Genomic DNA, 13,051 nt, shown 5'->3' with positions numbered 1-13,051 from the left:
AAAATATAAACGAAGAGTGGTATATTTACCTATAATTGAATTTGGAATTTATTATCATATTTATGTTAAATCAGTATCAACAAGTAAAACAACCCATTTTGCCAGAATCCATGGGATTTTTACCAGTAACAATTGCTATTTGCTTAATTTATCAATGATTAACTTAACATAAAATACCATATTTAACACCAGAAAAAAAAAAGTTTATGTTTCTGTAGGGAAATCATACCAAGCAGCATTATGTGTGTGTTTGTTTTTATTTATTCATATTTAGGGTGATATTAAACTTCACAATAAACATCATTCAAACATTTGTTGAAATCCTGTGCACTCACAATTGTTACACACATATATTTATGTATTATCTTTGTATAGTATATGCATGTTTCTACAACATTTCTACAAATGTCACCAAAATTTCTACAATATTTTCCTCACTGGATAACCAACATAATTTAATTTTTTTCTTCACTGAATAATTTTTCTTTCCAACTTTTATTTTAGATTCAGGGAGTACACATGCAGGTTATATGGGTAATTGTGTGTTGTGAGGGTTTGGTGTACAGATTATTTCATCACTCAGGTAATAAGCATAGTACCCAATAGGCAGTTTTTCAATCCTCACCCTCCTCCCCCACTCCACTCTCAAGTAGGCCCCGATTTCTGTTGTTCCCTTCTTTGTGTCCATCTGTACTCAACAATGTATCTGTTAATTTTAACTTACTTAATATTTAAATGCATTAATCTTTACATTTGGCAGCTTTTTATAGCTAAAATAAATGTGGATGCTTTCTTATAGTTCTAATACTTTGGGAACTCACTTGTCCATTGGAAAAATAAACCAAAATTATTTTCATTCAAATATAGCTCCACAGTAAAAGAGTTCTAAATTTGTAAGATTTTGAAGTTCAGTGAAGTATATAGACTTAACACAACAGAAATGAGGCCAGGAGAGAATGGATAGGCATAAATTTGGGAATGGATGATAAAAACGGCAAATAGAAACAGTTTCATGAAGTAGTTTCACCTTGACACATTTGAGGGCAAAGGGTAGGATGCACTCATGTGGTTCCTGTCACAGGCCCATGGTTTGAAAGGTCCAGGAGCAGCAAATGCCCCTAATGACCATCTAGGAGGGTCTTGAGAGAACAATTCAAAGTTCTCTCATTTCTCCCTAGGTCTCCCCACCCCTGCCCCACCCTATGTGTGTGTTTGTGTGTGTGTGAGTGTGTGTCTTTTATACTCCCTTCACCAGTTAAATCAATTGTTGCTTCTTCTCAGGCTTAAAAAAAAACAAAAAAACAGGTGATAAAGCTCAATAACCCACTATTAACGTAAAAATTTTCTCTGAAACTTACATCATTAATTCCAAAAACTTGTAACTCCCCAAACATTTGAAAGTTTTAAATTCATAGATTTACACAGTTGCTTATTTAATGTACAATTTTAAACACTGAGCAAATAAGACAAAAAAATTAATGATAGACCCACATTTCTGTCTTTAAACTAACCTGAACCTGATTGGCACTGGTCCGTGCAGATAAGTTAATATAAAAAGGAAAGTATTGGTCCTTTTCCAAGTGATTCATTAGCTTATCCTTCACATACACAGATTTTCCTGTACCCGTTGGACCCACAAAAAGGAGTGGCCTTAATGAAAACAATGAATATATTATTCAAAATGGAAAAAAAGAATACATTTCTACTAAAGGAGGTGGTAGTTAAAAGCTTACATAAGAATCAAATCATCTTCCTTAAAAACTTACACTTTTACCTATAGTTATTATTTCATGAAAGATAGATAAAAGTAATGATTGGCATACATTTTTGTATAACATTGCAGAGACTTTATTTTGTGTCTTTTTATTTTTTATTCTTTTTTTTTGAGACAGAGTGTCACTTAGTTCCCCAGGCTGGAGGGCAGTAGGGTGATCCTGGCTCACTGCAACCTCCACCTCCTAGGTTCAAGCAATCCCCCTGCCTCAGCCTCCCAAGTAGCTGGAACTACAGGCATGCACCACCACACCCAGCTAATTTTTGTATTTTTAGCAGAAACGGGTTTCACTGTGTTGGCCAGGCTGGTCTCGAACTCCTGACCTCAAGTAATCCACCTGCCTCAGCCTCCCAAAGTGCTGGGATTACAGGCATGAGGCACCATGCCTGATCTATTTTTATTTTTTGAGATAAGGTCTCACTCTGTCACCCAGTCTGGAATGAAGTGGCACAATCATAGCTCACTGCAGCCTTGAACTTCTGGGCTCAAGTGATCCTCCTGCCTCAGCTTCCCAAGTAGCTAGGACTACAGGTGGCATGCCACCACACCAGGCTAATTTTTTTACTTTTAATGTTTTAAAGAGACAGGGCCTGGCTATGTTGCCCATGCTGGTCTCAAACTCTTGGCCTCAAGTGAACCTCTCGTCCCAGCCTCCCAAAGCACTGGGATTACAGACAGGAGCCACTGGGCCCGGCCTTGCAGATACTTTAATAGTAATAAACTATTATTTGAATAGATGTAATGTCGCTATATACAAAACACTTATGAAACAAGTAATATGCTTAACTTTTCAGAGCAGAAAGTCAAAGTCTGTCTCCTCAGAAAAGAGCTGTTTTTGTACTTTTAGGGTACAGACATGGGGGCAGTATGTGAATAACAAGGGGATGACAATAAGACAGCTGTAGGCTGTTTCCCAGTGATCTCAATAGCCAAAGGTTTTGTGAGAGATGGAATGACAGTGAATTCTAAAGCTAACAGTTATGTGTATGTATACTGTTAATAGCATTTTTAAGTCAATTCAATTACTAACTGAAAATATTTGTCTAAAAGCAAACTCTAAAGAATTCCCCATTCAGTGAACGGGGAATTCAAGCAAGGTTTCCCATTCTTAAGTGATCATAACTAATTTTAAGAGGAAAAGTAATCATATGAGTTTGTGTCCACAAAACTCTGGAGAATCCCAGTTTGAGAAATGCTGCATTAAAAATAAAATACTATCATTTTGAATGATAACTTGTTACTACACAATACATAAAGACAACACAGGCCGGGCGCGGTGGCTCACGCCTGTAATCCCAGCAGTTTGGGAGGCCGAGGCAGGCGGATTACCTGAGGTCAGGAGTTCGAGACTAGCCTGACCAACATGGAGAAACCCCATCTCTATTAAAAATAGAAAATTAACCTGGCATGGTGGCGAATGCCTGTAATCCCAGCTATTTGGGAAGCTAAGGCAGGAGAATCGCTTGAACCCGGGAGGCAGAGGTTGTGGTGAGCTGAGATTGTGCCATTGCACTCTTCCTTCTAAAAAAAAATTTTTTAAAAAGACAAACACAAAGGCCAGCACTGAAACTGAATAATAGCCATATTCAGTTCTAAGGGGTCATCTAAGTGAGCCAAACTATGCTAGTATTAATTTTGAAAATTGTTACTGAAATATGAACACAAAATTAAAGTTCTTTCAGAACCAGAGTGACCCCTGAGAATTCATCTACATGTTCCAGTCTGAGTAACACTAGCTCTATTAAAATCTATTTATTAAAATAGTATTAATAAATATCTGTTCTTAACTTGGGGTCCATGAGCCAACTAAAAACATTCATAGAATTCAGAGAATCTGTGAACTTGAATGACAAAAAGGTTATACCTTTACTTTTTGCTATCCTCTAAAATGTAGCAATTGTATGAATAGTGCCTGTAATCTCAGCTGCTCGGGAGGCTGAGGTAGGAGAAGTGCTTGAACCCAGGAGGCAGAGGTTGCAGTGAGCAGAGATCATGCCACTGCATTCCAGCCTGGGAGACAGAGCACAAGCGACTGTCTCAAATAAATAAACAAATAAATAAATATATATATGGTTTACTTTATAATTCTATTTGTACTTATTTATTTAGAAGTATTATTCTGACAAATGGTTCTTGGCACAAAAGAACTGTATTGCCAGGCACGGTGTAATCCTAGCACTTTGAGAGGCTGAGGCGGGTGGATTGCTTGAGCTCAGGTGTTCAAGATGAGTCTGGGCAACCTGTCTCTTCCAAAAAAAAAAAAAAAAAAAAAAGCCAGGCATAGTGGTGCGTGCTTGTAGTCCCAGCTACTTGAGAGGCTGAGGTGGGAGGATTGCTAGAGCCTGGGAAGTCAAGACTGCAGTGAGCCGTGATTGCACCACTGTACTCCAGCCTGGGTGACAGAGTGAGACCCTGTCTCAAAAAAAAAAAAAAAGAACTGCTATACTAGAAATGTCACAGAATTGGCAACTGTCTTCCTTGCTTAGCTTCTAAATGCAAAAATGCAACTACAGACACAAAATACGGGTAAACTAATTTTCCCTCATAAGCTATTTTTCCTGTTTTTTTTTTTAAACGAGATAAAATTGGTCACAGAATGCATTCAGAAACAGATTCTTTATAAAAAAAATGACATTTGATTATATAAAAAAATGACATTTATGATTATATAAACTTGCCTAGTTTAAATTTATGATTATATAAACTTGCCTAGTTTAAATTATACCTAGTGTTTTAAAAGAAAAATAACTATTAAATGTTATTAAGAAAGTTGGTATGGATATGCAAACAGTACACATCTAGGCTTTTGATCAGTTTCATGTGTCTTTACTTTTGATGGACTCTTCTGAGTTTTTCATATTCATCTTAAGTTATGGAATCCAGAACTGGCATAGGACATAGGTGAAAAATGCTAAATGTAATAGGAGAATGTGGATCATGGTTACTTTGATGTCTCAGGAGTACGCTCAATCTTTAAGTAGACTGCGTTCCTTTTTAACAGTAACACAGCAGAAGACTTTCAAAAATGTAAGGCGACTTATGAGGCAGCAAAGTATGATGGCAAGGGCTTTGGAGTGGGCAATGGGAAATGTGCATTCCAGGTTTGCCAATAGCAACAGATGTCACTTCCAACATGCCAACAAGTCCCCCAGGATTTCAGTTATCTGAAAAAGGATGATCTCAAATACTTCAAAAATTGCCATAATCCTATTAAAATGGTACTTTTACATTCAAAATACTTATTTATAGCAGAGTTCCTTACTTTGCATAGGTAATACTCAAATCCATTAGAAACGTATATCTAATTGTGTCCATCGTAGGGACTATGATATCTTGAATCTTGATTTGTTTATCTCCTAAATTAGTATTTTTAATTAATTCATTCCAATGGACCCAGCGACCTTTGTTTTTCAACTACAAGAAAATATGTTTTAAAATATTAAAACCATGTACTTGCTGTATCTGAAAGGCTCTTTTCAACACTTATACTATTATATTAGCTTTTAAAAACTTTAGTCTTTTCCCTTTTAATAAAATATTACATTCAGATGAAAGAACACATATAGCATATTTTAAGTCATAAGCAGATTAATAAAATAAGCATTCATGAAAACACCAATTTAAAAAATACATATTTTTTCAATTTTCCTTGTTAATAACCTGAAAAACATAATGTAACTTTTGTTATCACATATTCAACATATCTAACATTTCAGATACTTTTGCCTTTATGTCTTAACATCCAATAATCCCCAAATGCCTTCAAGATGTCCTTTTGCATACATCAAGTATTTATTTGAAAGCCACTCTAATGTACTTCAAGTCACAATTTCCTGGATTTTGGCTTTACTTTTTTTTTTTTTTTTTTTTTTTGAGATGGAGTCTTGCTCTGTTGCCCAGGCTGGAGTGCAGTGGCGCAATCTCGGCTCACTGCAAGCTCCGCCTCCCGGGTTCACGCCATTCTCCTGCCTCAGCCTCTCCGAGTAGCTGGGACTACAGGCGCCCGCCACCATGCCCGGCTAATTTTTTGCATTTTTAGTAGAGACGGGGTTTCACCATGGTCTCGATCTCCTGACCTCGTGATCCACCCACCTCAGCCTCCCAAAGTGCTGGGATTACAAGCATGAGCCACCGCCCCCGGCTTGGCTTTACTTTTTTATATTTTAAAATAAATTGGCAATAATCTAACTAAAAATAAAATATCACATGAAACCACTATATTTGTTTCTCTAACATTATTCTCTTTGGCATTTTGATCCAGGCTGAAACAACCAGGATATATATCAGCATAGCTGTATTAATTGTTATGGTACTGAAATTCTTCTGAATCATTGGCTAAGTAACTGCTGTCCTGACACCCTTGAGTGCCTCCCAATCTTCACTCCACCCCCAACCATTATCTTCTTCTCCAGGTTGTTTTGACCCCTCCCTGGAGACCCCCAGCCCTTCCACTATTAAGCAAAAAAAGTTTTAATACCTGCCAAAATAGCCCCCTAGGACCCTATTCCAGAGCTGTGGCTGGAATCTCACAATCTTTTCCTATTTTCCAGCAAATTGTACATGTATATGTTACATGTTTGAATTGTGGTAACTCTGTAAGTTTGGGTGAATATTTCTTTAGTAATTCATATTTATATATATTTTTTAAGTTTTAGCTTTTATTTTTATCAACATTATACATGTACATATTTTACAGTCAAAAGATTTACAAGGTTAAGAAAAACAGCATTTCCCTACTGTCATTTTCCCCTTCCTAGAGACTTTTACCTTCTCTAAGCTGGATAGTTTGGTATTTATTTTCGATTCTTAAAGAATATGCTTGTGGGCAGGGCGCGGTGGCTCACGCCTGTAATCCTAGCACTTTGGGAGGCTGAGGCAGGTGGATCAGGAGGTCAGGAGATCGAGACCATCCTGGCTAACACGGTGAAACCCCCTCTCTACTAAAAACACAGAAAATTAGCTGGGCGTGGTGGCGGGCGCCTGTAGTCCCAGCTACTCGGGAGGCTGAGGCAGGACAATGGCATGAACCCGGGAGGCGGAGCTTGCAGTGAGCCAAGATTGTGCCACTGCACTCCAGCCTGGACGACAGAGTGAGACTCCATCTCAAAAAAAAAAAAAAAAAAAAGAAAAAGAATATGCTGGTGTGTTACCACCTCTTTTTTCACTTTTAGAGATTACTTTATTGACTTCCTGCTATGGCTAATGAGGATGAAACTCTCTTTCTGGCCAGATTCTTAAAATTCCGTGTTAGCATGGTTTGGGGGAAAGGGTCCTGCACTGTCGGTCAGGAGAACTTGAGTCAAGTTCTGGCTCTGCTAGCCACTAACCTTTTCAGGTTTACTTCCTTATCATAAAACTTGAGATTTAAGTGAAATAATGCTCTATCTAGATCTTATAGGGGATGAAATAAAATTTGTATGAATCAAATAATTACTCAAATACTTGCTGTTTAAAAAATGCTTTGGGGAATTATTTAATAAAATGGAAAAATAAATTTAATTTAAATGTGAAATTATAAAAATATTATTAAAGCAAATTTATTTATACAGCCAGTAAGTTATGGGAGGTGAAACTAAAAAGAAGGGAGCTTAAAAAGCTCACCGCAGGAGTCAAAATAACTCTAGGATGAAAACCCAGGAGCTTTGTCTGCTGGTCTAAGCCTTTGTGTTTTATCTTACCATACCAAGCTTTTTATGTCGTACCTCATACATGTAGTCATAGACCAGGCCTTTTTCATCAAATGGGCATTCCCATTTACCCACAGAATCTGGCACTGGGTTTTCTTCATCTTTTCCCAGTATGATTAATCGTATGAAACTATCAAAAACATGACGGCCATCTGTATCACAACTTCCTCCAATCGACCAAATCAAAGAGAATATAAAGCAAGCCTGTTGGTGGAGAAATATTTTAACTTATAGCAATTATTTTAAAGGCATTTTAGGGGAAACATTAACCAAAATTCAATATATTAGGACGTGCTCAACTTACTTGAACAAGGTCATAAGTGTAAATAAAGTGGAATGGAGCACCACTAAGCCACATAGTCATTTCTCTGGCAATTTTTATCAAAATGTTTGCATGTCTTTTTTTTTTTTTTGAGACAGCATCTCTCTCTGGTTGCCCAGGCTGGAGTACAGTGGCACCATCTCAACTCACTGCAATCTCAACCTCCCCAGTTCAGGTGATTCTGGTGTCTCAGCCTCCCAAGTAGCTGGGACTACCGGGGTACACCACAAAGCCTGACTAATTTTTTGTTTTTGTTTTTTAAGTAGAGACGGGGTTTTGCTATGTTACCCAGGTTGGTCTTGAACTCCTAGACTCAGCAATCCACCTGCCTCAGCCTCCTAGAGTGCTAGGATTACAGGCATGAGCTACCATGCCTGGCCCAATATTTATCAAAAAAAAATTTCTTTTTCTTTTTTGAGACAGTCTCACTCTCTCACCCAGGCTGGAGTGCAGTGGTGCGATCTCAGGTCACTGCAACCTCTACTTCCTGGGTTCAAGCTATTCTCCTGCCTCAGCCTCCTGAGTAGCTGGGACTACAGGCGCCCGCCACCACGGGATTTCACCATGTTAGCCAGATGGTCTCGATCTCCTGACCTCGTGATCCACCCGCCTCAGCCTCCCAAAGTGCTGGGATTACAGGCGTGAGACACCATGCCCAGCCTCTAACAAAATTTTAAATACCCATACTGGCTGGGTACAGTGGTTCACACCTGTAATCCCAGAGCTTTGGAAGGCCAAGGTAGAAGGATTGCTTGAAGCCAGGAATTTGAGACCAGCCTGGGCAACCTAGTAAGACCCCATCTCTACAAAATATTTTTTAAAACAAAAATAAATAAATAAAATGTCCTTACCAAATAACCTAGGAATATCTCTTGTGGGAGTTTATACTCAAATATATTTCCACCTGTGAAATGATACATGTACAAGAATATTCACTGCAGCACGATTTGTAATAGCAAAAGATCAAAAGCAACCCAAATTGTTCTTCAGAAATCGTCTGCTTAATTGGATTCTGCTAATACACTGAAATACATGCAGCTGTTAAAAAAACAAGGTCACTCTATAAGCACTAATATGAAAATGACAATATTACAATGGAGAAACGATGCAAATCAGTAGATAATGTATGCTAATGTATTTAAAAATGTATACATGTAAAAGAGTGTGTGCATAAAATACTTCTAGAATTCTATATAGGGCACTGGTAATATTAGTTGCCTTCAGTGTGGCTGGGGGACTGCTATGGAAAAGTGGGGAAAACCCACTTTTGCCTTTTGAATTTTACTCTAGGTACATGCCTTATCTAGTCCGAAAGTAAATATATATTCAGAGAAAAATTTCACCTAGATATCAATCTGTATAACTCTCTTGAAGTGATTCTGAACCACTTGAAAGGTTTAGGTTTTAGGTTTACCAACAGAATAAAATGTTCAGGAAAAATGAAACTTGAAGGTTATATAGGTAAACTATTCCCATGATACTTTTATAAACAGTAACACTGATAGACACGGAAGAAAGCTAAAATTTAGTTTTGTAAAAGGTGGTTCCAAACCTAGGGAGAAAAATGAATAAATAAATTATACTTCAAACATGTCTGTTTAATATCTTCTAAAGTGGAAGGATATAAAGGTGAAAAAGGAGGACAAAAGGCAGGGGTATGGTTAGCAGGAAACCCTGGAATGTGAGATGTCTGAGGCAGCAGTTACTTTGGGCAGCAAATGGAAGGAAAAACAATGGGAGGGAACTGCTACGCTGCGAGGGGAGAGGGAGGAGATCGATGCATTTAGGAATAAGGTGGTGCCATGGGAAACCAGCATAGACCAGGAAAAAGACACTAAAAACCTCTTTCCTCAGGCTCTTGATAATCTGTTTACTTGTGCCATTCCCTCTGGCCTAGCTAACCAAGACTACTGACTTCTCCCTACCTGAGGCCTCCACAGATTCTGCCTGCAACACTCCACCTAGCTGGCTGGATGCCTATTCCTGGTTTTTTTTTTTTTTTGAGACAGAGCAATTCTCCTGCCTCACTCTCCCAAGTAACTGGGACTACAGGCGCCTGCCAACACGCCAGCTAATTTTTGTATTTATAGTAGAGATGGGGTTTCACCATGTTGGCCAGGCTGGTCTTGAACTCCTGACCTCAAATGATCTGCCCACCTTGGCCTCCCAAAGTTTTGGGATTACAGGCATGAGCCACGGCACCCGGCCTATTCCTGGTCTTTCATAGCTAGCTTTTATGTTGCCTACATGCTGGCTTAACATTAATTAATTAATAAAATTAATTCACTTAATGTCCAAATTTGTTTAATATTAAATCACTTTATTGTTGATCAAATTATAATCTTTCATAATAGGATAGATGACCGGGTGTGGTGGCTCACACCTGTAATCCCAGCACTTTGGGAGACCGAGGTGGGCGGATCACCTGAGGTCAGGAGTTTGAGACCAGCCTGGCCAACATGGTGAAACCCTGTCTTTACTAAAGATAAAAAAAATTAGCTCAGTGTGGCAGTGCGCACCTGTAATCCCAGCTACTCAGGAGGCTGGGGCAGGAGAATGACTTGAACCCAGGAGGCAGAGGATGCAGTGAGCTGAGATCGCACCACTGCACTCCGGCCTGGGCAACAGGGCAAGATTCCGTCTCAAAAAAAAAAAAAAAAAAATAGGATAGTTGCTGGGCGCGGTGGCTCACACCAGTAATCTCAGCACTTTGGGAGCCCGATGCGGGTGGATCACGAGGTCAAGAGTTCAAGACCAGCCTGACCAAGATGGTGAAACTCTGTCTCTACTAAAAATACAAAAATTAGCCAGGTGCGGTGGCAGTCACCTATAATCTCAGCTACTCGGGAGGCTGAGAGAGGAGAATCACTTGAACCTGGGGGAGAGGGGGTGGAGGTTGCATTGAGCTGAGATCACATCACTGCACTCCAGCCTGGGTGACAGAGTGAGACTCTGCTCTGTCTCAAAAAAAAAAAAAAAAAAGATAGTTTTGGTTCCTTCTGACATTTTAATTTCTTTAAAGTGCTTTTTATTATCAGAATACCAACTTTAGTGTCTCCAGCTATTCTTTCAATGCTCACCAAAAAATAGCTTTGGATCTTGTCATGTGTTTCTCAGTATAAACATCATGTACCAGAAGCATAATTTATTCGTAATTAAAAACTACATGAAGTATAAAACCAACCATAATCCAAACACGAATGTGCTTGCTAGTAGGATCATTTTCTACCACATTACAAAGTAGCACTTCAAAGAGGCGTGTGAGAGATACAACCACATTGCTATTGCTTGTAGGAATCAGTTTCTGCAAGGTGAAAATAAGATAACTTTCTTAATTTTCATCTTATTTAGAAAATAAGAAAAACAATTTATTTTTAAAAACTGATAAAAGCATACATGGTTTTAATAAGGTCTTTTTTTTTTTCTTTTTTTTGAGATGGGGTCTCACTCTGTCATCCAGGCTGGAGCCCAATTGCACAATCATAGCTCACTGCAGCCTCCAACTCCTGGGCTTAAGGGATCCTCCTACCTCAGCCTCTCAAGTAGTTAGGACTATAGGTGCGTACCACCAGGCTATTTTTTTTTATTTTATTTTATTTTTTAGATAGGCTCTCACTCTGTCGCCCAGGCTAGAGTGCACTAGTGTGATCACAGCGCAGTGCAGCCTCAACCTTCTGGACTCAGGCAGTCCTCCCACCTCAGCCTCACAAAGTGCTGGCATGACAGGCATGAGCCACCACACCTAGCCTCATAAGGTCTTTGTAATATTTAAATTTAAAAACTAAGTAGGCATGATAAAACATTTCTCAAATATTTTAGTTTCCCATATTATATTACACAATTATACATAACAATTGTACAATCGCACATAATACATTCTAAATTCTCTGACAAATGAAAAACTAGGTACTGCAAGAGAATAAACAAGGTTCTAAGGATAGCAGAAATGAAGTCTCTAAGAGCCATTCATTCATTCATTCATTTATTCAACAAACATTTATGAAAAACATACTATACCGATGTGGGAAGCTAGGAGATACGGAAATAAAAGAATCCCTAAAAATGGGTGATATTAAAATTAAATAGACAAAAATAATATGATGTAATAATGATATGACAGAGAAAGTCTCAGGGTAGGAGGAGGCTACTAGAGTGCTTGGGATAAACAACTGGAGGAGTGCACAAGGAGGAAAATGGGAGAGATACACCAAGGAAGGCTTCCTGGAGGAAGTAAAAATAGCTGAGCTGAATTTGGAAGGAAAATGTAAGTTTGCCAGGTGAACAAGGAAAGGATATTCAAGGCAGGGGAATGTATACAAAGAAATGGAGATATGAGCAGACACAGATTATTAAGGGGATTCTGTAGGATATGAAAATAGGGTATGAAGGAGGAATGCCCAAAAATTAGGCTTGAGAAATATACAAGAGTCAGATCCTAAAAGGTTTTTATATGCTGTATTAAGGATTTAATTACAAGAGGAAGAGAGTTCCAAGGGAGGGTTTTAAATAAAGGAATAAACAGAAAGGATTTGTGTTTTGGAAACTTCATCCTGTAGCAGGATGTAGACTGGACCAGAACAGCTCTATTGTATTGATTCAGGTAGGAAGTGATGATGGTCAGAATTGAGATACTATAATGGGAAGGGTGGGGCGAGGAGGTGGTTGCAGAAACAGGGATGGAAAGAAGACAGGTATAAATGTTATCAAGAAGGAAAAATCAATAGATCCTGGGGCCTGGACCAGGTGGCTCATGCCTGTAATCCCAGCACTTTGGGAGGCTGAGGTGGGCAGATTGTTTGAGGCCAAGAGTTCGAGACCAGCCTGGCCAGCATAGCGAAACCTCATCTCTACAAAAAAAAATACAAAAATTAGCCAGGTGTGATGGTGCACGCCTGTAATTGCACCTATAATCCCAGCTACCTGGGAGGCTGAGGCACGAGAATCACTTGAACCTGAAAGGTGGAGTGCCACTGCACTCCAGCCTGGGAGATAAGGAGAGACTCTGTCTCAAAAAAAAAAAAAAAAAAAAAATCTAGGGACTGACTGGATGAGAATGAACTATGAGAAGAAAATCCATTACTCATTACGTGGAAAGGTGGAGCCTATTTTGTATTATTTACAACATATAGCATTAGAGCTTTAAAACTGCAAGGGACTTTGTCTATTTTCTCTACGAAGACACTATACAGAATCTTCATAAAGTGGAATTGCTCATTTTTTTCTTTTAAATGGCACTTTTTTTCTATGCCTAGAACAACATTTTAAGAT

At 38.7% G+C, this 13,051-nt stretch overlaps 1 protein-coding gene across 1 annotated transcript in view; it reads right to left on the bottom strand.

The window, feature by feature from the left end:
* Positions 1-13,051, bottom strand: part of DNAH12 (dynein axonemal heavy chain 12) — a 258,401-nt gene that overhangs the window by 107,369 nt on the left and 137,981 nt on the right. The window contains exons 36-39 of the mRNA XM_058439110.1: positions 10,968-11,087; positions 7,477-7,665; positions 5,037-5,188; positions 1,512-1,650 (exon numbers count right to left, since the gene is read on the bottom strand). Coding sequence (XP_058295093.1) covers positions 1,512-1,650; positions 5,037-5,188; positions 7,477-7,665; positions 10,968-11,087 — 600 coding nt within the window. The remainder of the gene's footprint in view (positions 1-1,511; positions 1,651-5,036; positions 5,189-7,476; positions 7,666-10,967; positions 11,088-13,051) is intronic.

This window comes from Hylobates moloch, unplaced genomic scaffold, assembly GCF_009828535.3.
Source record: "Hylobates moloch isolate HMO894 unplaced genomic scaffold, HMol_V3 SCAFFOLD_5, whole genome shotgun sequence".
NCBI lineage: Eukaryota > Metazoa > Chordata > Mammalia > Primates > Hylobatidae > Hylobates > Hylobates moloch.
Note: the sequence above shows the minus strand (reverse complement) of the source record. Positions and strands in the feature narration are given on the sequence as shown.